The following is a 26,407-nucleotide window of genomic DNA, read 5'->3' as shown; positions in this document are numbered from 1 at the left end:
TGTAGGTTGATCGCACAATTGGTTTCCACCTGGGAAGTCCGGTGGTGCATGCTGATTGGTTGGTTCGACCCCAGATTGTCCAATTACGACCCAGGGCCTACATGAAAAGGGACCCAGCTGCAGGATCCTTTTTTTCTGCTTGCTCATGCTGCTGCTGCTGCTACTACTGCTGCTTATTGTTGCTTACTTTTATGTCTGCTACCTGCCTTATTTCTTAGTTATTGAGACGGGTGGACCTATGCTCTCCGAATATGTAAGGTGGAAGGTGCAGATATATAGATAAGATTAAGATACCCTCCACACCTCCTCATGTAGGAAACCTTTTCTTTATAAACCCTAGAATTACTGATTGTGCCACAGTGTAATTTTGATTACACCTTTTTGTAGATTAGACAGTTAAGCCTTTTGTTTGTTGCTTTCAACTTGACAAGGTTTCTTAGTCAGGTCTAGTTTTGTTATATTGCTTTCATTTATTTGGCACAACCACGTGGTCCAATCTTTCCTCACTGTGTACGCTTCAAGCAGTTTTTTTGTTTCGTTTTTGGAATGAACTTATTAAGTTTGCCTTACATCCAGACTTGACTTCATTGGTTTTCATGTGTTCGTCCCCTAGATCCACCTAGGGACGTAACAACTAAGTGCAACCTGTGCATTTGTAGATGTCCTCTCCCAACTTCAACTCTTCCCGTCTCAAGTTGCTAGTTGGACTGTAGCAAGTGAATTGCACGTCTTGGATATCTGCTGTGTATCTGCAATAGAAGCACCGACACCGTGGCACTTGCCTCCAAAGAGTAATGCTGTGTTCAGGCTACTGGTGGAATAGCTATAGGTTACAATTTATTTTCAATCAAAGCCATTGACTTAATTTTTCAGCACTACAGTAACACTGGGAAGCATCAACTTTTGTGTATGAATTAAATATGATAAATCTAAATTAATAAAATATCCCAATAAAAATTATAAATGAAAGAAATGAGATCACACCACACACAGAGTACAGACAATTAAACAATACCATAATAAATGGCCATCAAACTAACACCAGAATTAGATCCAGGAGACGAGTAGCCTAGCTTAGCATAATGACTTGATGCTGGGCTAAACGGCTCACCTGGATCTGTGCAAAGTACAAAAATATGCGTGTGTTTGAGCTGTTTAGTTTATTTCGTGCACAAACGGGAATGTAAAAGTCCCAGCATGTGGGTGAATATTCTTCTTAGTTATACAAGCTACAGATCACAGTTCTGTTTTAATCTGAAGACCCTTCAGCCAAGTAGTGTTTCTTTTTCTGAACTCTCGTCTCTCACTCAACCTAATTTAGGTTGTAGAGATGAGTGTAGAGTGTCACTACACAGCTGTTAAGAGGGATACAACATAGTCTCAGAGTGTAAACCATAGTTTCAATGAAACTGACTATATAAAATGTTACAATGAGTTGTCACAGTCCGTATGTCTGCCATGTCTATATTAGGGTTATGTGTAAGTGAATGTGCGCGTGGGAGTTAAACACAAAGACAAACTCAATGGGTCACTCAGCCAACTGAGAGAGACAGACTGAAAAGACCTTACAGGTCTGATATACACTCACCGGCCACTTTATTAGGTACACCTTGCTAGTACCGGGTTGGACCCCCTTTTGCCTTCAGAACTGCTTTAATCCTTCGTGGCATAGATTCAACAAGGTACTGGAAACATTCCTCAGAGAGTTTGGTCCATATTGACATGATAGCATCACGCAGTTGCTGCAGATTTGTCGGCTGCACATCCATGATGCGAATCTCCCGTTCCACCACATCCCAAAGGTGCTCTATTGGATTGAGATCTGGTGACTGTGGAGGCCATTTGAGTACAGTGAACTTGTACTGTTACACCCAATGTGACCCTGTGTCCTAATTGAGCTTCACAGCCAGCTAAACTCTTCTTGCATCATTTCCTCCAAGGAACAGACAGGTGTTGTGTTTGGCCAGGATTTAATACAAAAAGTGTGAAACTGCAACATACAAGATACAAAATACAAATAAGTATTATGTAAAATTAACAATGCACATTAACTGTTATCACTATGTAGACAATTACTTGTTAACAGTAGCTAAGCATTAGTACAGACAACTTAAATAGGCTCCGCTATCACCACTGGAACACAACTCAAATCAAATGCAAATGTTGTCTAAAAAATTTCACAACCTATGACAAGTGCAACAAATATACCTGCCAAGATTCATAACTAACATAAAACTTACTCATATTTCCACTCAAAGGGCTGGAAATGAGAGGATGGCTTAAGTGAGGAAAAACACACCTCATGGACTGATTGTCACTTTCCAAGCTAGCTTTTCTTTTCTTTTTTCTTCTGACCACCTACTGGTTGAATACATCACCACAATTGTCAATAGCGCCTCCTAGCGGCTGGATGAACATAACATAAACAGTTCCAACACACTCCCCGCCTGGCATTATTTTAAGAATGCCACTATAACCCAACTAAACAGTGGAGGATAACAGTAAAATACAGTCTGAGATAGGTCTATAAAAGGTTTTCATAGTCTTGTCATGCGCCACTTTGACCTCCACCTTCCTCACAACTCCATCCTTGCTTGGAAGAGTCTTCACAATGATTCCCATGGACCATTCGCTCCGTTTTAGTTGCTTGTCTTTCAGGAGAACGATGTCCTTTTCCTTCAGATTTGGTTTGTTGCATTGCCACTTCTGACGACTTTGAAGCATGTTGAGGTACTCTCTTTGCCATCTAGCCCAGAAGGTGTCGGCGAGGACTTGAACTCTTTTCCACTGATGTTTGAACATGTCCGCATTGGTGAAATCTCCTGGTGGAACTGGGATTGCCTTTGTCTTTTGTGTTAGGAGTGTCATGGGAGTCAAGATCAGAGGCGTGTCAGGATCTGAGGAGACGGGCACCAAGGGCCTTGCATTGATGATGGCTGTTACTTCAGCCAGCAATGTCGTCAGGGCCTCATGAGTCAGTGAGGGCTTTGCTGCTTGTAAGAGCATAGAGTCAAGAATACGACGTGCTATTCCTATCATACGCTCCCACGTGCCTCCCATGTGGGATGAGTGAGGAGGGTTGAACACCCAGGAGCACCTTTGTTCACGTAGATAGTCATCCACACTTGCGTCACCAGGCTTTGGGGACTGCAACTTCAGCTCTTTGGATGCGCCGACGAAGTTGGTACCGCAGTCGGACCGTAACTGTTTAGCGGGCCCTCTGATAGAGAAAAATCTACGAAGAGCATTGATGAAGCTTGAGGAGCTTAGCGTCTCGATAACTTCAATATGAACTGCTCTTGTAGACATGCAAGAGAACAGGACAGCCCAGCGTTTGCTATTGGCATGACCACCTCTAGTGCGGCGTGTTGTGACTTCCCACGGTCCGAATACATCTAGGCCAACATACGAGAATGGGGGATCAGTTTGTAGACGTTCGGCGGGCAGGTCTGCCATGATTTGCTGCTCTGTTTTCCCTCGAAGCTTTCTGCAAGTCACACATTTGTGGATGAAACTGCTGATAGATCTCTTAGCACCAACCAACCACAAACCACTTGCTCGCACTGCTCCCTCGGTGAAGTGTCTTCCCTGATGCTTGACAGCTTCATGATGATGTCGGATGAGCAGGAGAGCAATGTGATGGTTTCTCGGGATCAGAAGAGGATTGGCTTCTTGACTGGTCAGGTTGGATTCTGACAAGCGTCCGCCAACACGGAGTAGGTCTTCGTCATCAATGATCGGCTTGAGCTTGTACAGAGGACTGTTGCATGGCAGATCTTGTTTTGCCTTGATGCGTTTGATTTCTTCCGCATACGCTTCATTTTGGACACACCTGATGATAGTGTGCTCTGCTTGAGTCAAGGTTTCTTCTGTAAGACTTGTTCTGCAGAGGTGCCAGCCTTTACAATCTTTGGACTTGAAACTGTGAGCTATATGACGAAGGTATGCAACTGCTTTGACAAGAGAGGTCCACTTTGAGAATCGTTCAAAGCGTGTTGAACCTAAACTGCTTGATGAGGTTCTGGTCACCAGCACAGTAGCGTTCTGACGGATTTCTGCATCTGACTCCGGGTCAATGAGTTCAAATGGGCCTTTTTCAGGAGCAACACTCTTGGTCTTCAGAAGAAAGGCTGGGCCAGACCACCATGATGTGCTTTCGATTTTCTCTGCCGCTAGTGAGCGAGAACCATGGTCAGCTGGATTGTGCTCAGTTGGAACATACTTCCACTGCTCTGGGAGAGAAGATTGCTTGATCCTCTGGACACGATTGTTCACATATACGTGGAATCTCCTGTTCTTGTTGAAGATGTATCCCAGAACCACTTTGCTGTCAGTGAGAAATGTGATCCTGTCAAACTTGATCTTAAGCTCGTCTTTCAGAAGCTCTGACATCTCCACCGCAAGCACTGCAGCACAAAGTTCCAATCTGGGAACGGTGAGCTCTGGCATAGGAGCAAGTTTGGCTTTGCCCATGACGAAACCAACTTCGCTGTGACCATCCTCATGTGTTGCTTTCACATAGGCTACTGCTGCGATTGCTTTCACCGAAGCATCTGAGAACATGCAGAGTTCGATGAAGATGGCTTGTGAGATGGAGAAAGAGACATAGGTACGAGGAATGTGCAAGGCTGTAAGATGCTGCAACGAGTCCTGCCATCTTCTCCATTCGTCATACATGTCTTGTGGCAACGGGGTGTCCCACTCAAGGTTGCGGCTGGTGAGCTCCCTGAGTAGCAGTCTGCCTTTAATAGTTACAGGTGCGAGCAGCCCAAGAGGATCGAACAAACTATTTACAGTTGAGAGCACACCGCGTCGAGTTAAGGGCTTCTGCTCTTGAGGAACATCAAACATGAATGCGTCTGATGTGGTGTTCCAAATCACACCCAAACTGCGTTGGACTGGGAGCTTGTCTGTAGTTAGATCAAGTTCTTTGATCTCCTTTGCTCTATCTTCAGAAGGGAAAGCACTCACCACCTCCACTTTGTTGGAGGCTATCTTGTGGAGACGTAGATTAGAGAGGGCGAGCATTTTCTGGGCTCTCTGTAGGACGTCAATTGCCTCAGCTTCTGTAGGGAAAGACTTCAGTGCGTCATCCACATAAAAGTCTTGCTCGATGAAGTTGCGAGCATCAGTTCCATATTCACCTTCGGCTTCCTTTGCTGCCATCCTCAATCCGTAGATCGCTACTGCTGGGGAGGGGCTGTTACCGAAAACGTGCACTCTCATGCGATAGTCTACCACCTCCTTGGTTAGGTCGTTGTCTTCATACCACAGGAAACGAAGGTAATCTCTGTGGTCCTCCTGAACAACAAAGCAGTAAAACATCTGCTCAATGTCAGCTGTGATAGCGACAGGTTCCTTCCTGAATCGCAGGAGCACACCCACAAGTGTGTTGTTGAGATCGGGCCCAGAAAGCAGAACATCATTGAGAGACACTCCATCAAACTGAGCACTAGAGTCAAACACCACACGGATCTTCCCGGGCTTCTGTGGGTGGTAAACACCGAAGGTGGGAAGATACCAGGTCTCTTTATTCTTGGTGCGAGGTGGTGCAAGCTCTGCATGCTTGTTGTCAAGCATTTTCTGCATGAACTCAATGAAGTGAGCCTTCATGTCTGGCTTCTTGTTGAGTGTGCGTCGAAGTGACTCTAGGCGCTTAAGGGCGTAGCACCTGTTGTCTGGGAGGAGACGTCTTGGGCTTCGAAATGGGAGTGGTGCAACCAAGCTGTTAGTGTCATCTTTGAAGATCTGTTCCATCTTTTTCAGAAAGACGAGGTCCTCAGCTGAATGTGCAAGACGGTTGTCTTCGTTGGTTTGGCAGAAAACATTCTCTCCTAGATTCTCATCTGTGAGCTTTGTTTGTAGGCTTGCAGGTGCCACTGGTTTGGAAATGGCTTTGGACTGGCTCAGTGTGAAGCTCTCTTTCACGTTGAAGCGGCTGCTGCAGGGAGTGAGATAGCTTGGGCGACCATTGTCCAGTATATGTGTCTTGAGAACATTTACTTCACTTGGCTTGTGGGCATTACCCAGACATACATCCCCTATAATGACCCAGCCCAGGTCAAGCCTTTGTGCAAATGGGTCATTGTGCTTGCCACATATTTGTTTTCTGACCTTGTGGACACTCAGCAGATTTCGTCCAATCAGCAGCAGAATGTCGGCATCAGGATCGAGGTGTGGTATCTCAGCAGCTATGGCTCTCAGGTGAGGATGGTGTGAAGCAGCTTCTGCAGTGGGTATCTCATCTTTATTGTTTGGGATAGCATTGCACTCTATAAGCATGGGGAGAGGAAAGCTCATTTTTCCATCAAATGACTGAACAACGTAGTCACAGGCTCTTCTGCCACTTACTCGAGTCACACCGGAGCAGGTTTTTAATGTGTATGGCATAGTTGAGCCTTGTATTGCAAACATGTCGAAAAACTCTGTCTTTGCTAGTGACTCGTTACTTTGATCGTCTATTATTGCATACATTTTCTTCGTGTTGTGTGGCTCACCTCTGTGGTGGACTTGCACCAAACAGATCTTGGAGCAGGACTTTCCTGTGATCTCATTCCCACATACCTCGGTACATGTGGCTGTAACATCAACCTCCTGTGCAGGTTCTTGCTCCCCGCCATACTCCTTTGGGAATGAAGGAGGCTTGGATGTTGATGGTGCTGGACCTGGGTGAAGAGCTCCTAGATGTCTCTCGCTGCCACACTCATCACACTTTATTGTAGCTTTACATTCCTTGGCTTGGTGAGTGGTAGAAGCGAGGCAGCGATAGCAGATGTTATTTTCTTTGAGCAACTTTTTTCTATCTTCCAGCAGCATCATTCTGAAACCTCTGCATCTTTTCAGTGGATGTGGTTTGTGATGTATGGGGCATTCTTTTTGAATGTCTGTCTGTCTTGTGTCTTTTGTCTTGTCTGTCTCTAACACTTCTGTCTTGTGTGCTGTGACGGACTGTCTTTGGCTGTAGTTGCTTGTTAGCTTTCCTTTTTTGTAACTAACTGCAGGATTGACAGGTGGGTTGTAAGCTGTGGTAAAGCTTGGGTCATTCCTCGCTTTGGCTTGGCGTTTCACAAAGTCCACAAAGAACGAGAAGGGTGGAAAGCTTACATTATGATCCTCTTTATAATTCGACCCCACCATTGTCCATCTCTCTTGAAGGGGAAAGGGCAGCTTCTCAACAATTGGACCCACTCCTCTAGCTGTATCGAGGTAACTCAACCCCGTGAGATATCCATCTAATTTTGCACCTTCCAGTTCACACAGCAGATCTGACAGGTCACGAAGCTTGTGAGGCTCTTTGCTCGAAAGCTTTGGAAAGTTCTGTAACCTTGTGAAAAGAGAGTTTTCTATTGCTTCTGGAGAGCCGTAGCATTCTTCTAATCTCTCCCATATCATGTTCAGACCAGCAAGTGGGAATCTAATGTTGACCGCCTTCAATCTTTTTGCATGATCAGAAGACTCAGGGCCGAGCCATTTGATGAGGAGGTTAATTTCTTCGCTAGCTGTAAGACCCAGTTCTCTGATAGTGCACTGGAAAGTAGCCTTCCAGCTGAGATAACTCTCTGGTTTATCATCAAATTTAGTCAGCCCTCCGGTTACTAGTTGACTCTTGGCTAGAAACCTGGCAAGGTCACTGGTTGTGTTGTCAGCGCTATTTGGACTTAAAAACTGCTTTGGTTGTTCGATTACGTCTCTTATCGGTGGTCGTTTGGCGCCATCTGGTGGCTGGACTGAGTAATTGTTTGCTTCCTGTTTAACGTGAAAAGATGTGTGAACATCTGGTTGGTATTGTTCCTGACGTGTAGGGCTGTGTTGAAAAGTCTCTCTTTTTTGAGTCGGCTCATCTTTGTAACTGTGTCTGTTTATGTACTCACTCACTTTCTCCTCCGTAGTTGGTTGTAAGGGCAAGAAACTCAGTTCGTTACTTTTTTCCATGTCCTCATACTGAGCTGCGGCTGCCTCCATTACCTCAGCTTTGGCCATGGCAGCATCTGCCTCCTTCTGGAGATTGAGCACATCAAGTGTTGCTTCTAACCGTGCTTTTTCCACTTTGATGCTCAGTTCTTTCTCAGCATAGGCTAGCCTGGCTTTGGCGGCTTGAGCATCTGCTTGAGCGCGTGCCGCAGCCATACTGGCTCGGCTTGAAGCTGATGACCTTGTAGATGCTCCAGCTTTTGAGCGAACAGTTAGATTTCCTGAACATATTGACTTTGCTACAGGTGCCTTTGATGAGTGAGAGGAGTGTGAGCTTTGACTTTTAGTTTCTTCCTTCTCCATAGTAGCCTTTAGCAGGATTGCAGATTGTGTTTTCTTCCACCAACCGTTCACCGTAGTCCCTCGTAGAGCGTTATGATTTCACTGTACTGTTACACCCAATGTGACCCTGTGTCCTAATTGAGCTTCACAGCCAGCTAAACTCTTCTTGCATCATTTCCTCCAAGGAACAGACAGGTGTTGTGTTTGGCCAGGATTTAATACAAAAAGTGTGAAACTGCAACATACAAGATACAAAATACAAATAAGTATTATGTAAAATTAACAATGCACATTAACTGTTATCACTATGTAGACAATTACTTGTTAACAGTAGCTAAGCATTAGTACAGACAACTTAAATAGGCTCCGCTATCACCACTGGAACACAACTCAAATCAAATGCAAATGTTGTCTAAAAAATTTCACAACCTATGACAAGTGCAACAAATATACCTGCCAAGATTCATAACTAACATAAAACTTACTCATATTTCCACTCAAAGGGCTGGAAATGAGAGGATGGCTTAAGTGAGGAAAAACACACCTCATGGACTGATTGTCACTTTCCAAGCTAGCTTTTCTTTTCTTTTTTCTTCTGACCACCTACTGGTTGAATACATCACCACAATTGTCAATAGCGCCTCCTAGCGGCTGGATGAACATAACATAAACAGTTCCAACACAGAACTCATTGTCATGTTCAAGAAACCAGTCTGAGATGATTCGCGCTTTATGACATGGCGCGTTATCCTGCTGGAAGTAGCCATCAGAAGATGGGTACACTGTGGTCATAAAGGGATGGACATGGTCAGCTACAATACTCAGGTAGGCTGTGGCGTTGACACGATGCTCAATTGGTACTAATGGGCCCAAAGTGTGCCAAGAAAATATCCCCCACACCATTACACCACCACCACCAGCCTGAACCGTTGATACAAGGCAGGATGGATCCATGCTTTCATGTTGTTGACGCCAAATTCTGACCCTACCATCCGAATGTCGCAGCAGAAATCGAGACTCATCAGACCAGGCAACGTTTTTCCAATCTTCTATTGTCCAATTTTGGTGAGCCTGTGCGAATTGTATCCTCAGTTTCCTGTTCTTAGCTGACAGGAGTGGCACCCGGTGTGGTCTTCTGCTGCTGTAGCCCATCCGCCTCAAGGTTCGACGTGTTGTGCGTTCAGAGATGCTCTTCTTCGAACCAGTCTGGCCATTCTCCTCTGACCTCTGGCATCAACAAGGAATTTGCGCCCACAGAACTGCCGCTCACTGGATATTTTCTCTTTTTCGGACCATTCTCTGTAAACCCTAGAGATGGTTGTGCGTGAAAATCCCAGTAGATCAGCAGTTTCTGAAATACTCAGACCAGCCCGTCTGGCACTAACAACCATGCCACGTTCAAAGTCACTTAAATCACCTTTCTTCCCCATTCTGATGCTCGGTTTGAACTGCAGCAGATCGTCTTGACCATGTCTACATGCCTAAATGCATTGAGTTGCTGCCATGTGATTGGCAGATTATAAATTTAAGTTAACGAGCAGTTGGACAGGTGTACCTAATAAAGTGGCCGGTGAGTGTATAACTTCCTGCTGAGATTAGACAATATCCACGTCTGCTCCTTCTTCTTTTTCTCTTTTCTTATTTAATTGTACTATTTTGATTTTCTGAATAGTGGACTTAACACCCCTGTATGTCAAATTACAAAAGAGTGCTTCCGTCTCTTACTGTACAACCAAGTCCTCCATTCACTTCAGATCTCGTCCCCTGAGATTCAACGGCACATTTAAATCTTGTTTGACTGACTGACTGTTTGACCTCTCTGAAGATGCCACTTTCAGATCTATCTGTGAAGTAGATTACATAAATTTAAAGTGCTCCTGGGGTTACATGGGAAAAAAAAAAAAATGTTGACCTGGAGTTAAAACCCTGGCAAACATCTTTACTCTGTTGTATATCTTTTTGTCATTGTCTTAGATGGAGCAAATATAATAGACCAAGCTTGTTCTCCTGCCGGAGTTCTGTACTGTACACACATGCAGTAGGAAAACGAGGTAAGAACAAGCAGAGACATCATTTGTGTTTGTTGTCCAGATTATATCCATTATTCATTTGACACAGTTTGAGCTTTGTACCATGGTTTCCTTAGAAAAAAAATACAAATTAAAACACAATTTTTGGCCTTTATTTAATTATATCCTTTGATTTCTTTATTAACTAGTTCAGTTTGTTTTAATAGTGATGCAGACAAAAAGATAAACTGTCTTGTTGTCCATCATAACTTAAAAAAGCAACTGCTTGTATTCTTCGTTTTTCGAAGATGATTGTTTTATCATTTTTAAGTACACAAGATGCTGTTCTTTATGTAAATAAAGCATGACATTTATGCTGAATGCATTATGCTGGCTAGTACTTATATGATACTATGAATTCTTCTGGTGTTCGTCACATTAAGCCTGTGCCCGCCTCAGTAATTCCTTCCCTCATAGCTATAATCGAGCTCTAGCCGCCATACAGGATACTGTACTCATTCCACGATTCGCTCTGGTTTACTAGGATTAGTCCACTGTGTATAACAGTTCATTTACAGCACTTTGAATTATTGAGCAGAATCATTCCCACTTGGTAATAATGTCCCTTCAAGCCTTGTGAGCGCTGATACATTTCCCCCCTGGTTGTTACCTGTAAATGTTACCCAGGCAGTTATGCATAATCTTCTCTCTGTGATCAAACAGCAGATATCAGTCTGCGCAGTGTATATGTTACACCGCATGCATGGGTCAAATACAGAGCCATAATGGTTATAGCTAAATGGATTCAGTTGCCATAGGTGATTACTCACAGGAGCGTCTGGCCTTTTTAAAAGAGCACAGTTTGTTTCAACCAACCAGAGTCGAGCGTATTAACATATTTCCCATGATTGTTTTCATTAGTGTGTAAATGCCAGGGTCACCACGGTCCCTGTCCCTGAGGGAATCAGAACAGGCAAAGCACACTGTCTGCTTGATGGACAGGAGGGTGGAGGGCAGCTGATTAATATTCCTGAGACATACTGTAGGTGTATCAGTAAGCCTAACTACACATGCAGGTGCATGCTCCTACTCTTCTGCATGTAATCTCACCACAGAGTGCCACCAATCTGCATTACTCTGTCAAGTTACAACATCCACAGGGGGAAAAGACTCCCATTTGTTTAATTCAAGAGATTATTAGCTGTCTGCACTCACGTTAATTCAGAGCATCAGTTTGAGCAGCAGGGACAGAGGTTAGGCCCGGCTCTGCCAGAGCACCTTTTCAGCTCCATCTCTTTTTATGTGCTTTCCTTTACAAGGAAATGTTCAGGTTTTGCAAAGTACAGAGCTGGGTTAAACCTCCAGCAGCAACCAAGATTTTACCTGCTGTGGATAAAAGGAGCAATAGGAAGCTATATGTCAGACCATGCCACAGCAGGGGAGCTGACATTTTATGGCAATATCCAGACTAATTTTTGTGTGTGTGTTTGCAGCCTACAGGGCAGACATCTTTGTCCTCGGTTTAATACTGCTGTCACCTCTCTTGCATGCGAGCCGTGAAAGTAAAAATGTATTCATAAAACCAGGTCAGATGCGAGTGTAAATGAAAACTCTGAATGTTACTTCCTTTACACAATAGCTATATTTTACATTCAATTTAAATGCAAATCTGTCCCACAAAGTAGATTGATACAAACTTAGTTATTCCTTGACTTATTGTAAAGTGCAAAAGACACAGCAGGCGTTATTTAGGCTCATTTCTATAAACAGATACAAATGTGCAGATTCTGTAAGTACAAGATTTCGGTACTGGAAGCTTTCTGGTTTAAATTTGTTGTCTAGTAGTATTTACCAATCTCACTGCCCTGTCCAAAAGTGGTTTTACACTGTTAAGTCAGTGTAAAGTGTCCGGTCATCAACGTCACCTCTCAGCTTCTATTGCATTCACACGCTGGAGTTGCCAGTAATCTGTGAACTCTGACCAGCAGACTGAACAGAAATATGTCTGATAGTTTGGCTGGTATATTTACTGGCTACACTGGAAGCCCAAAAGCACTGCTAAAATAATATTTGCTGTGCTCCAATGACACAGTGACACATCAACCAATCATGTGTCTGTTTTATCCATGGATAAACAACGTCAATGAGCAACTTTTAGAATTTAGCTTGCCACAGTTGTCCATTTTGGTTGTCTCTCAAAGTGGGAACAGAGCAAGTCATTAAATGAGAGCTGATGGGTTTGCAGATTGCATTAAAGCTAGTGTAAATGGGCATGATTAAACTCCCAAGGGAAATTCTTTGTTGCATTCTTAGTTGCTGTCGCTATCAGACTTTCCAGTCTGCTGGTGTTTACAGTCATAATGTCTGGGTCTATGAATTCACATACAGTATAAGCCAGTTTGTTTTGCAGAATGACAACCTAGTGGAAATGTGTCCTCCATCAAAAGACAGCTACTATGCAGCTTTAACAGTGTTAACTGGCTAGTTGAAGAAAAGGAAATTCAGACAGTGGCAGTACTTTATTGTCAGTATTTTCAAACATTTTTCATTTTTAAATATTGAAGCTGCGCTTGGCCAACTTTACATTAATCTTCCAAAATCCAATAAAAGGTGTAGAGACGCTAATGTTCCTCTAAACACTCACAAAACAACAGAACATCGTAGTTAGCCAATGCTACGCTCTGTGGCTTTGGAAACAACATTACATTGATACTGCTGCATGTCGCCAACGTTTACATGTGCAGCAGCTTGCATTAGATCTGACAAACACGCTGTCTAATACATTCTTTACGCACCACTTTGGCATTTGGAAATTACTGAACTATGATGTCTTTCTTTTGAATTGGCAAGCATTCATTTGGGGGTTATAAGGATATATTTTTTCTTGGTCTCCCCAAGCTTAATGTAAAGGGCACATAATGACCCTGTAATTGACACCAAAGTAATTTGAAGGAGAGCCATAATGAAATCAAATGGCAGCAGCACGCATTGGTGCCCACGTAACGGCAAAGCTTCACGTGGGCAGCAGGCACGCACACACCAGCGCAGTGAGCGGAGAGCAGGATGCAGACAAAAGGTCGGAGGGAATTCTCCCCGTCTTTCCTGCTTCTCCGTTTCCAAGATCCTGCTCTTATCGTCCACCCATCCCTCTTCCTGCACTAATCCAGAGCAGTTTGTAGCTGCATCCTCCCCTCCCCCTCTGCATCTAACACTAAAATGACCTTCACCAGCTCAACATGCCGGAAGAAGGGAAAGACAGAAGCACAGTGGTGCGGAGACAAACAAGTGTGAAGTGGGGTGGGGGTGTGTGGGTAAATGAATAGAAAGAGGTGTATTGAGAAGGAGGAGATGGATGGCATGGGTGGCGGGAGGATGATGAAACAGAAGAGGGAGAAAAATTACATAAATGAGAGCAGTGAACACCAAAAGAAGAAGCTGAATGGGATGAAGAATAAAGAGTGAGATATTGTGATGAATGGCAGCACACTGTGATAAACCCTTGTTTTGCACTTGAACCTGGGATCCCGGTAGTCTCGTTAGCTCAGGTAACATCAACCCTATTGTATTCACTCACTAATAGATAGCAAGCAATGATGCAGAGCAGTGTATTCTTCTAACAAAGATAATTGAGTCTCTCCTGGAGGAGCAGAGCCCCATGTGGCCGGAATGACAGGAATTAGATTAACTGTGTCCATGTGTATTTGACCTTCTCTTTAACCTTGTTTAGCCCTGTTTCACTGCACCGGAGATCAACACACACACAGTGAGGAGAGAGAGAGGGAGAGAGAAGGGAAAGAGTAAGGAGAGTGTTCTCATAGCGCCGCAGGCTTTGACGCCTTAACTCTCTCTTCCCTCTCTGACTCATCACAAAGTCATAAAATACTAAAGCGGTTAAAGGGAGATTATTTAAAAACTATCTTATACATTCTGGAGGAAAGCATGACTGTCAGCTCGGGCAAAACACCCAGCAAGATACGGAGAATCTCCCCCTCTGTCTTACTGTCTCTATCTCACTCTTTTGCTCTCTATCTTGCACTTGCACTCTGTATAATCTTCACCTCATTAGCATTTCAAAAATCATATCTTTATGAGTCATGCATTGCAGCCGCTCTAGTGAGTTTGCCGTTACTTGGTTATGAAACCGGGGCAAGTCAGCCTCCCCATGCAAGACTCAGTTCAGGATCCGACAAATTCACAAAAAACACACTCTGTCGTAGGCATACAGAGGAGTAACACGAAAGCGGCATGCACGTAAAGCACATAAAATAATAGATGAAAATTCACTGATCTCCACGGAGAAACTGGGTCACTGCAGCATGAGGTGTTAAGAGGATTCGGCACAAATAAAGAAATGCACGAGAATAGAAAGTGTGGAAGGTTTAAAATGACAAGCGGTCATGTCAGCATGTCAAGACAATTTTACACCAGCAGGTAAAACAGATATAGGCGAGCAAAACAAAAAGGAACGAGGCAAAAAAGAAGCAGGGGATTAAATTAGCTTTATTTATTTTTTTAAGGTTTTAATTTGACTTTCACAGAGGATACAAGCAAAATCATACCCTTCTTACACAACAAAAAGATGCAGAGAGGAGGTCAGAGTACTCTCATTTCACGTATTTATTTTGGCTCACGTCATGCAGTTCATACATTCGTAAAATGTAAGTATTCTTTAGTCCTGGATTTGGAAGCTTGAGATGTGCTAGATTTGTTATACACGGTGGAAAACATTTGAATTTTGGTGAAGTGTAGCACAGAGGAAGCTTACACATGTTGAAGCACAACCTCTCTTTGTAACATGGACTTCTTGTAACTGCAAACAAAACTCACCCAATGCCAAAAGAAAACTACAGAACACCCACCCTTCTGAACTCTATGCAAAAAATAATGTACGAAATTTATTGTCCATTTAGTGCTTATCAGAGGAAATTTTCAGATTGAGAGAGGTGCAACCTAGTCCATGGATAATATTAGCGCCAAATAGCCATGTAAACACTTAAACATTTCTATCTGGCTGAAATGAATACACCACGTGTGCTGAACGTAACCAGGGTGACTTTTGACATCGCCATAAAAACTCGAAACCATCTTAGTCATCTTCTTCTACTGACTGAATTCGGTGTTGTCCTTTCGTTATATTTTCAACAGTTTTGACGCCCCACAGCGGGCTGAACTTCTTTGTGTATGTCACAGAATTTAATTTCTGACTGATGTTTTGGGCCATGTAAACACAAATATCTTATCAGATTGTTTCATTTAGCGTTCATGTTAACAGCTAAGCTGGAATCTCGGATCAGAAATATCTAATTTAGGCTAAAGATATGATGTCCATGTAAACAAAGCCATTGTGTCGATAAAATATCTCTTATATGTAAATGTATTCATATGATATTATATTTAAAAACATCTTTTATTCTCTGAGGATAATTAACTTGACGTAAAGATATTAAAAATATGGGCAGCCACGTCCATTCTTGTCTTCATATGTGGTGCTTCTATAATTTGTTCAAGGCGAAAGGTTAAGCGAATGAATTTCGGCATCCACTGTTACATAAAGAGCTATAATAATGTTTGTGCATTAGCCGTATGCTAGTGTGTTGTTTTTTCTTTGTTTGTTTGTTTATAGATAAATTATTTGATTCCTGTGCGGCAGAGATTTGCCGATCCTTCAAACTGATTCACGACCGCCTGCATTAACGATCTGATTAACTTCCACCATTCAGGAGATTACATTCCCACTGGAGTAAACACATACTCAGTTTAACACTAGCGTGCAGTTTGTCTCACCCATTGCAAAACCAACATTGCAGAGAGACTCTTGTACACGCATCTGTGTGCTCCACAATGACGGCGTGCACTGCATGCTGCATGTAAACAGACAACTGAAGGCGAGAAAGATTTCATTTCTATGAAAGAAGTTTATTTTTCTCCCACTCTGGTCTCTTGTGAAAACATCTTTATGAAAACTCATCAAACAGCTTTATCACTGCATCTTCAGGAAAACACTGACATGGTGTTTGTCATTGCTGTAAACTATGAGAAGTAGAGAGAAAAGACATAAAAGAACAGCTGACAGACTGCATCAGCAGTGAAAACTGCCTCTTTATCCTTTATGCAGAGAAGGCTGACTTTTTTTTTTAGAAAGACCTGTACTTGTTGAACATGTCTGGTTTGTTAAGACTCATGGGATGGTAATGAATCAGATCAGACTAATGAAACTGCTTGTTTGCATTTCTGGGTCTTCTCCTGTGGTTCCAGTTACAGTTACAAAACGATGTGATGTGATAATGGCGAGATCGATGGCAGGAAGCTGTTCTATTGACGCCAAAATGCAACATTTTGTTCTAAACGGCGGTTCCTTTCAGTGTGATGCAGTCATTACCGCCATGCAAACGCATTACTGCTGCACTATTCTGCGCAGGTGCCACTTAATGAGAATGGCAACATCGATTAAGGGTTTGGTAATTACCACGTGCAGTAATGTCATGTTTGTGTGCAGGGCGAGGGGACTGAAATGTCAGAGTAAATCAAAGACAGCAAAATTACAGCGTTGTCATCAGTAGATGTCTGGATCTTTAGAAGCAAGTCGGAGGCAATAATAGAGAATGGTTTAGGAGAAGGTATCTTAGAATACTCCATTTTGAAGCACCTTAAAAGTGGAGCGTAGAAACCCGAGCAGTAAAAAAAGAAAACAACAAACAAAACCAGAAAAAAAAAAAAGCTATAGTCTGTTCCAAAACACAGCTGCCTCTAATTTTCCCCCTCATGTGCACAAGATGTTCCAGGATGCCAAGTCTTTGCTCCTGTGCTCATCAGCTCATTCAGTGCATCAAGAGGCCAAATCAACTGTGACAAATGTTTAATTAGTGAAGGTTTAATTATCGAGTGTAAAGTGAAACCGAACATTTCAGCATTTCAGGAACTGACGCCGAGGGCATGGTTATAGATATTGAATTAATATATTTTTTTATTTAAGAATTTCAAACTTTTCATGTGGCTGTAACAAGAATGATGTTCCTGATTAGGAAGGTTTTGACCTGAGAATTACGCAAAGAGTGATGTGGAAGAGTGATTGTGGCACACTGACGTCAAACCACCAAATTATCTAAGTGGATACCAGAACGATCCCTGTGGGTCTCTGTGAGGACTCATTTCTTCATGTTGTTTTTCAATAGCTTTGCACCATGACCTGCAGAGTGAGTGTATAATTACATCCTTAGAAGCCCCAGCTCACCATATCACAATTATCTAGTTATCTTCAGCCCTCTGTGAAGCAGGTGAGAGTGTGGTCTGATGGTGCTATGGAAGTGCTACAGGACTGTTTTGAGTGTACAGACTGGGATGGGGTGTTCAGAGCAGCAGCAACATACAACCAGCGCATCAGTGTGGATGAATATGCTACGTCTGTGTCAGGAAGGATACATACAGAAGTGCATGGAGGACGTCATTGTCATTAGGAACATCACTACCTGTGCCAACCACAAACCCTGGATGACTGGAGAAGTACGCTTTAAAGGCAATGTTCTGTGCTTTCAGCAAAGAACACTGCCTTTAGATCTGTCGCAGAGGCTCTAAGATCATTCATTCATTCATTCATCTTCTGTAACCGCTTGTCCTGTGAAGGGCCGCGGTTCTTTGGCAGATTTGAGGCGCTGAACATCAACAAAGCGAGGAAAACAGTACCACAGCCCGGGAAAATACTCAGAGAGTGTGCGGACCAACTGGCCTGGTTCAGGCAGGTGAACCAGGCCAGTTGGTCCGCACTGTACCATCATGTTTTAAGCAGGCCACTATCATACCAGTGCCAAAAAAGTCCTCAATAACCAGCCTAAATTACCCTGTAGCACTGACTCCTAATGATGAAGTGCTTCGAGAGGCTGATAAAGCACCACATAATCTCCCACCTCCCCTCCACATTTGACCAGTTCCAGTTTGCCTACAGTCCAAACCGATCTACAAACTGATCTAATTTGCACTCCACCTGAGCCTTAACCACCTGAAGGAGAAGAACACTCATGTGCGAATGCTGATTGTTGATTTCAGTTCAGCATTCAACACCATCATTCCCGAGAATCTGGTAAGCAAACTGTCACCCCTGGGCTTCAACACCACCTTGTGCAACTGGAGTTCCTCTCTGACAGGCCCCAGTCCCTGTGCGTGGGGAAGAATACCTCAGTCATCACCCTGAGCACCAGATATCCTCAGGGTTGCATCCTGAGTCCGTCTGCGTTGCCAGGTCCCCTACTAACTACATCATAAAGTACACTGAACAAAAATATAAACGCAACACTTTTGTTTTTGCTCCCATTTTTCATGAGATGAACTCAAAGATCTAAAACATTTTCTATATACACAAAATAACAATTTCTCTCAAATATTGTTCACAAATCTGTCTAAATCTGTGATAGTGAGCACTTCTCCTTTGCCGAGATTATCCATCCCACCTCATAGGTGTGGCATATCAAGATGCTGATTAGACAGCATGAATATTGCACAGGTGTGCCTTAGGCTGGCCACAATAAAAGGCCACTCTGAAACGTGCAGTTTTCTTTTATTGGGGGGGTCTAGGGGGGTCAGAAAACCAGTCAGTATCTGGTGTGACCACCATTTGCTTCACGCAGTGCAACACATCTCCTTCGCATAGCGTTGATCAGGTTGTTGATTGTGGCCTGTGGAATGTTGGTCCACTCCTCTTCAATGGCTGTGCGAAGTTGCTGGATATTGGCAGGAACTTGAACACGCTGTCGTATACGCCGATCCAGAGCATCCCAAACATGCTCAATGGGTGACATGTCCGGTGAGTATGCTGGCCATGCAAGAACTGGGATGTTTTCAGCTTCCAGGAATTGTGTACAGATCCTTGCAACATGGGGCCGTGCATTATCATGCTGCAACATGAGGTGATGGTTGTGGATGAATGGCACAACATTGGGCCTCAGGATCTCGTCACGGTATCTCTGTGCATTCACAATGCACAGAGGTACCTGTGTTCGTCGTCCATAACATACGCCTGCCCATACCATAACCCCCCCGCCACCATGGGCCACTCGATCCACAACATTGACATCAGAAAACCGCTCACCCACACGATGCCACACACGCTGTCTGCCATCTGCCCTGGTCTCAGACGATCTTGGAGGTAAACATGCTGGATGTGGAGGTCCTGGGCTGGTGTGGTTACACGTGGTCTGCGGTTGTGAGGCTGGTTGGATGTACTGCCAAATTCTCTGAAACGCCTTTGGAGACGGCTTATGGTAGAGAAATGAACATTCAATTCACTGGCAACAGCTCTGGTGGACATTCCTGCTGCCAGCATGCCAATTGCATGCACCCTCAAAACTTGCGACATCTGTGGCATTGTGCTGTGTGATAAAACTGAACATTTTAGAGTGGCCTTTTATTGTGGCCAGCCTAAGGCACACCTGTGCAATATTCATGATGTCTAATCAGCATCTTGATATGCCACACCTGTGAGGTGGGATGGATTATCTCGGCAAAAAAGAAGTGCTCACTATCACAGATTTAGACAGATTTGTGAACAATATTTGAGAGAAATGGTTATTTTGTGTATATAGAAAATGTTTTAGATCTTTGAGTTCATCTCATGAAAAATGGGAGCAAAAACAAAAGTGTTGCGTTTATATTTTTGTTCAGTGTATGTAGACGATACTACAGTAGTGGGCCTGATTTGGAACTACGACGACCAGGCCTACAGAGAGAAGGTGCTGCATCTGGCTGACTGGTGCAGGCGGAACAATCTCCTCCTGAATGTCGACAAAACAAAAGAACTCACTGTTGACTTCAGGAAGAGCCCACCCTGCCACTCTCCACTGATTGTTAACAACACAACGGTGGAGGTGGTAGAAAGCACCAAGTTCCTGGGGATGCACATAACAAACAATCTACCCTGGACCCAGAACACCACACCACTCTCTGTCATCATCATCCTCCATTGTCCATCTGTCATCATCATCACCCATCTATCACCATCATCATCATCCATCATCATCCATGTATCATCATCATTATCCATCATCATCCATCTATCATCATCGTCATCATCCATTGTCCATCAATGGTCATCGTCATCCGTCTATCATCATCATCCATTGTCCATCTATCATCATCATCATCATCGTCATCATCCTCCATCATCATCCATCTATCAACATCATCATCCATCATCCATCTATCATCATCATCCACCATCATCCATTTGTCATAATCATCATCATCCATCATCCATCTATCATCATCATTATCCATGATCATCCATCTATCATCATCATCCATCATCCATCGTCCATCATCCATCCATCATCATCATTATCCTTCATCATCCATCCATCTATCATCATCATCATCCATCATCATCCATCTATCATCATCATCTATCATCATCATCATCCATCATCATCCATCTATCATCATCATCATCCATCATCATCCATCTATTATCATCATCCATATATCATCATCATCATCCATCATCATCCATCATCAAACTATCATCATCTATCATCCATCATCCATCTATCATCATCTATCATCCATCATCCATCATCATCATCATCATCATCCATCGTGCATCTGTCATCATCCATCTATCATCATCATCATCCATCGTGCATCTGTCATCATCCATCTATTATCATCATCATCCATTGTCCATCTATCATCATCATTCATCTATCACTATCTATCATCATCATCCATCATCATCCATCTATCATCATCCATCATCATCCATCTATCACTATCTATCATCATCATCATCCATCTATCATCATCAGCATCATCCATCTATCATCATCATCATCCATCATCATCATCATCCATCGTCCATCTATCATCATCATCATCATCATCCGTCATCATCATCATCCATCATCATCATCCATCATCATCCATCATCATCCATCTATCATCATCATCATCATCATCATCCATCTATCATCATCATCATCATCCATCTATCATCATCATGCATCATCATCATCCATCGTCCATCTTTTATCATCATCATCCATCGCCCATCTATCATCATCATCCATCTTCCATCTGTCATGATTATCCATCATCATCATCCATCTTCCATCTATCATCATCTATCATCCATCATATCAATTGGGTTGTGGGCTGTTTTAACCTTTGTTTGCTTCGTTGTGTTTCAGGGAGTTTTTGTTACTTTTTTGATTTTCAGTGCATCTATCATCATCATCATCCATTATCCATCATCATCATCATCATCCATCTATCTTCATCATCATCCATCTATCATCATCATCATCATCCATCGTGCATCTATCATCATCCATCTATTATCATCATCATCCATTGTCCATCTATCATCATCATCCATCTATCACTATCTATCATCATCATCATCATCATCCATCTATCATCATCATCATCATCATCCATCGTGCATCTGTCATCATCCATCTATTATCATCATCATCCATTGTCCATCTATCATCATCATCCATCTATCACTATCTATCATCATCATCCATCATCATCCATCTATCATCATCATCATCCATCTATCACTATCTATCATCATCATCATCCATCTATCATCATCAGCATAATCCATCTATCATCATCATCCATCTATCATCATCAGCATCCATCGTCCATCTATCATCATCATCATCCATCTATCATCATCATCCATCTATCATCATCAGCATCCATCGTCCATCTATCATCATCATCATCCATCTATCATCATCCATCATCATCCATCTGTCATCATCATCATCCGTCATCATCATCATCCATCATCATCCATCATCATCCATCATCATCCATCTATCATCATCATCATCATCATCCATCTATCATCATCATGCATCTTCATCATCCATCGTCCATCTTTTATCATCATCATCCATCACCCATCTATCATCATCATCCATCTTCCATCTGTCATGATTATCCATCATCATCATCCATCTTCCATCTGTCATCATCATCCATCTATCGTCATCATCCATCTTGCATCTGTCATCATCATCCATCTCTAATCATCATCCATCTTGCATTTGTCATTATCATCCATCTCTAATCATCATCCATCTTGCATCTGTCATCATCATCCATCTGTCATCATCATCCATCTGTCATCATCATCCATCTATCACACAGCAGGTGTGCTGCACAGAAGACCTGTGAGGAAAGACAAGAGCACTTCAGATAAAAACTGCTCATTATGGAGCACCAAGACCATCACCACTGTCATTGACATTGCCCCTCCATCACCTGATGCTCCTTGGGGACTCTCAGCAATAGTGAATTTGGAGGTAGAAACCAAAATAGCGGATGGTGTTTCCTTGCAGTAAAAGCTTGGGGAACTTCGTCATGTCATGTCGATCAGTTTCTCAGCATTGCTCAATGCCTCAGTTTCATTTAGTCAAAGTTCAGATTGGTCGCCAATGGTTTCTTCGCTTGTCGTTCTTACGCCTCACTAAATTGTACGAACATTTCATATCGTCAACATCACAGCTGATCTCTTAATTCTTAACTCTTAATTTGAAAATGCCAACTGCTCAGTGTGATAATAAGGTCTTTGCTAACAGGTTAGCATATCCTTGGAGTTACTGTGCTGGATCACAGTGACCAAAGCCTACCTGACTTCCTCCTCCCACTTTTGTAGCCGAAAGTTGGTCTGGAGTCTTTCCCTTGAGAACTGATTGTGCCCCGGCAAAGATCTGCCAGACCCATCAAATTGTTTGGGTGGGCTTGTACGGAGTGATGAACAGAAGAGTAATAGTGTCCTAGTCCTCCCCACCATCTGAGCACTACTGAGTTGAATTTGTTCGCACAATGCTCTGATTGGTTACAGGACTCTCCATTTGTTTGTGGAGGTATTTTCTTCTCTGCGTCAGTTGAAACATGCCCCTTTGTGGCATGATTCCAGGCACATATTCTGATAAGAATTAACTTTGGGGACACACAAGACTACAAGATCCTTATCATTATTAACTCCTACCAAAAGTCTGTGAAATAGATTTTCAGTTGCTGATTTTCCATCGTCCTTCAAATAATTATTAAAAGGATGAAGAGCTAGTTCTATTGCTTTCATATTTTAGCTCTACCTCTGTGATTTCAACAATGTTTTCTGTATCTGCACACAGAGGTGACTCTGCCCTGAACTCGAACCTGTACTACCTTGAGATGAGCCTGTTGCATAAAGATGTAAAGCACTTGTCATTTTCATCACTGCAGAAGTGGCGGGTTCGTGTTGGGTTAATAATACTGCAGCTAATCCTCTAGTTTTTGGCAGAAATGTGTAAATCTTCACCACATACACGGCTGTGTCCTCCTCCACAACACCTCAGTGATGTTTTCTTTGTACAAAATTGCAAGGTAATCTAATGGAGCAGCAAATCACCCTCCTCCTCATGTACACTCACAGCAGCAATCACACAGCATTTGCCTTGGGGGCTAATCGCAAATGATGAAAAAGAAGACACTGCCTTTGAACCTGCAGAATCTCACACCGAAAGTGCAAATTGACTTTCAGCTGTTTCCAGAGATAATGTCCTTTAATGCATGTTTCCTTGTAATTTACCGTGGCGGGTTTTGATGTTTGGAAGAATTGAGATACTAACTTATATTTAATATATTTTATTTATGAACAAAGCTTCTATTCAAGATGTAAACCATTTCTTTCTTTCTTTTCAGAACAAGGATCAGTTTTGTTTTCTTTGCATAATGCGCTATTGATCGTCTACTGAAGCCTTGTAGATACAAACTACAGAAATGCATTTTTTTTCTTTGAGTGGAGGAACGTCTTGAGGAGACCACAAACAATTCCTCTTGCCTCATTAGCTATACTACAACATAAATGACAGAGAATCTTCAGATATACATTCGTTTATGCTCATATATTTTAAGCTTTTGCATGTCCAATCATGGAAATCACATTTTTCTTTTTTATATCCATACATATACATCCATATATATGGTCATTTCTTTATATTTATTAATATTTATATATTATTTTATATATTAAGGTTTTAAGAGCCTTTAGATTATTATTATTATTATTATTTTTTTACTTTCCTCACCTGTGTAAATTATACAAGTAGAGGTCAATGCAGAATGTCGGGGTAAAGTCAGCCCAAAATAAATTAGGGCAGGTTTTTAAATGCACTATCCCAGCTGTTTTAAATAGGAAGTGAATGAAAACAAATGCTTTGGTGTATTAAAACAGATATTTGCACATGAATTATGAATGTAGAGTGGCCAGACGTAAAAGAGATTAATGAAATATTGCCTTCTTTCCACTTTGGAGAAATGATTGCAGCAAACATCAAACCTGATCATATTATGGAATACACTTGCATTTGCACTTATATTTAGTTTTTTACTAAAAATAACTATCATTTGGTGGTCAGTGTTCTGTAGTTTCTTGCAAGATCTCTTGGAGCTTTAAAGAAAAGCAAGTTTGTGGATTTGAGGGTAAACAGAGGTAAAGTCTTCAGATTCGCTGATAGCCTTGAAAGCGTTTGAGTTCATTGAAATGCAGCAAACTGTTTCATCGATAAACCTCGGCTTTGCTTTCTTCTCAGGATCAGTGCATGACATCCTGGGAACCTGGGACACAGATTAGCGTTGACACAGCCTCAGTGTTTAGAGATTTCTCCCAGAGTTTCAATCCGACATGATAACGTATAAAAATGTCTTTTCTTTTAGTTCTGAATGCAACAGTTTGCGGAGCTGTAAGAAGTAAATGCGTTGTCCTTGACTGCGACAGTCATCATTATCTCTCCAGCATTTGAGAAAGTCTCCTGAAGTTCTGAGAGCATATGATTCAGGATCTGCTGTTTTTACAGAACCGACTGTGTCTTGCAACTATTCTCCAGAAATAGTCAGTCTGCAGTGCTCAGCAACAAGATAAAGAACCACTCGTCATCTCCAACACAGCCACTTCACTGAGACAACAACCCTGTGACCCTCTATTGACTCAGACTTTTGGAACTTAAATTAAAAACACACCAATGTGGAACTGAGACTTCCTGCCATTTGAAGAGAGACAAAGGAAAACAAAGAACTGAAGAATAAGTAGTCAAGATTTTATCTTTAATACTTTATCACAATATGTATTTACATGCAATCATGCATGTTTAGCTATGCTGTTATTTCTCTATCATTAACTCAAAAAGTAGACCAATAATAGAACTGTAAAAGTGGATCCGGGTGCGCACATCCAAATAAAATAGTTCAGGTGCTAGACAAAAAGGATATATATTGAAAAAATGGTCTGCACACTGTGTATGCTCCAAGTGCAATTTATTTATTTTAAACAGGCAATGTTTCGATCCTATGGGATCTTCATCAGACAATGAGGGAAATAGTTGGGATGACTTATATCACGTGACCCCCCACAGGGCACCTGTCTAGAGAAAAGAGTGCACCACGTAGGTGACAATTGGCATAGCATGTGCTCAAAGGCACTGGCTTACATGCATTAAACCACAAGAATAATCAAAATTAGGTGTGTGTATCACAATTAGCAGACCATTAAAAAGACAATCAAAAGAAGTTTTTGATAGTACACATTGATATATACATATATACGCAAGTACATTACAAGTAAATTCATATATAAACTTTTGAATGTAAAGAGTGAGCAATCAAAGAAAAGGCCTAAGGTCAGACTCCATATTGAGGCCCTTAGGAGACAGTGTATTTAGCATATATATATAAAATGCCTCCCTCCTAAGGAGAAGATTGTCAATGTCTCCTCCACGTCTGGGGGTGGAAACATGTTCAATACCAATGTATCTCAAGGTAGACAAATTATGTTTAAAGGCATTAAAATGAACAGCCACTGGGTTCTTTTGGTCATTTGATCTTATGCTGCTTCTATGTTCTGAGATCCGTGTTTTAATGCAGCGTGTAATCTTACCTATATAAGCAAGGCCGCAAGGGCACTTTATCATGTAGATCACGTTCTTAGTGTTGCATGATATGACCCCTTTTATTTTTAGGGTCTTCCCTGTGTGTGGATGGCAGTATGTTTTACACTTATGAGTGAAATTACACTGCGCACACTGTGCGCACCTGTAATTTCCATCGGGAGGTGGTGGGAAAAACTGCGGGGGCTTATCGAGTGGTTGGTCTGCTCTGACGAT

General features: G+C 42.3%; 1 protein-coding gene across 1 annotated transcript; it reads right to left on the bottom strand.

Moving 5' to 3' along the window:
• Positions 1–1,024: 1,024 nt before the first annotated feature.
• On the bottom strand, positions 1,025–7,880 carry LOC311488186 (uncharacterized protein). Its single transcript, XM_084544725.1, has 2 exons — positions 2,300–7,880; positions 1,025–1,990 (listed from the first exon to the last, which is right to left on the bottom strand). The coding sequence occupies exon 1, from the start codon at positions 7,390–7,392 to the stop codon at positions 2,482–2,484; it is 4,911 nt and encodes a 1,636-aa protein (XP_084400851.1). The 5' UTR covers positions 7,393–7,880; the 3' UTR covers positions 1,025–1,990; positions 2,300–2,481.
• Positions 7,881–26,407: the final 18,527 nt, after the last annotated feature.

The sequence above is a fragment of the Chelon labrosus genome (genome assembly GCF_963514085.1).
Source record: "Chelon labrosus genome assembly, chromosome: 5".
Lineage (NCBI taxonomy): Eukaryota > Metazoa > Chordata > Actinopteri > Mugiliformes > Mugilidae > Chelon > Chelon labrosus.
The sequence above is the reverse complement of the archived record's forward strand: the minus strand, read 5'-3'. Positions and strand labels throughout refer to the sequence as shown.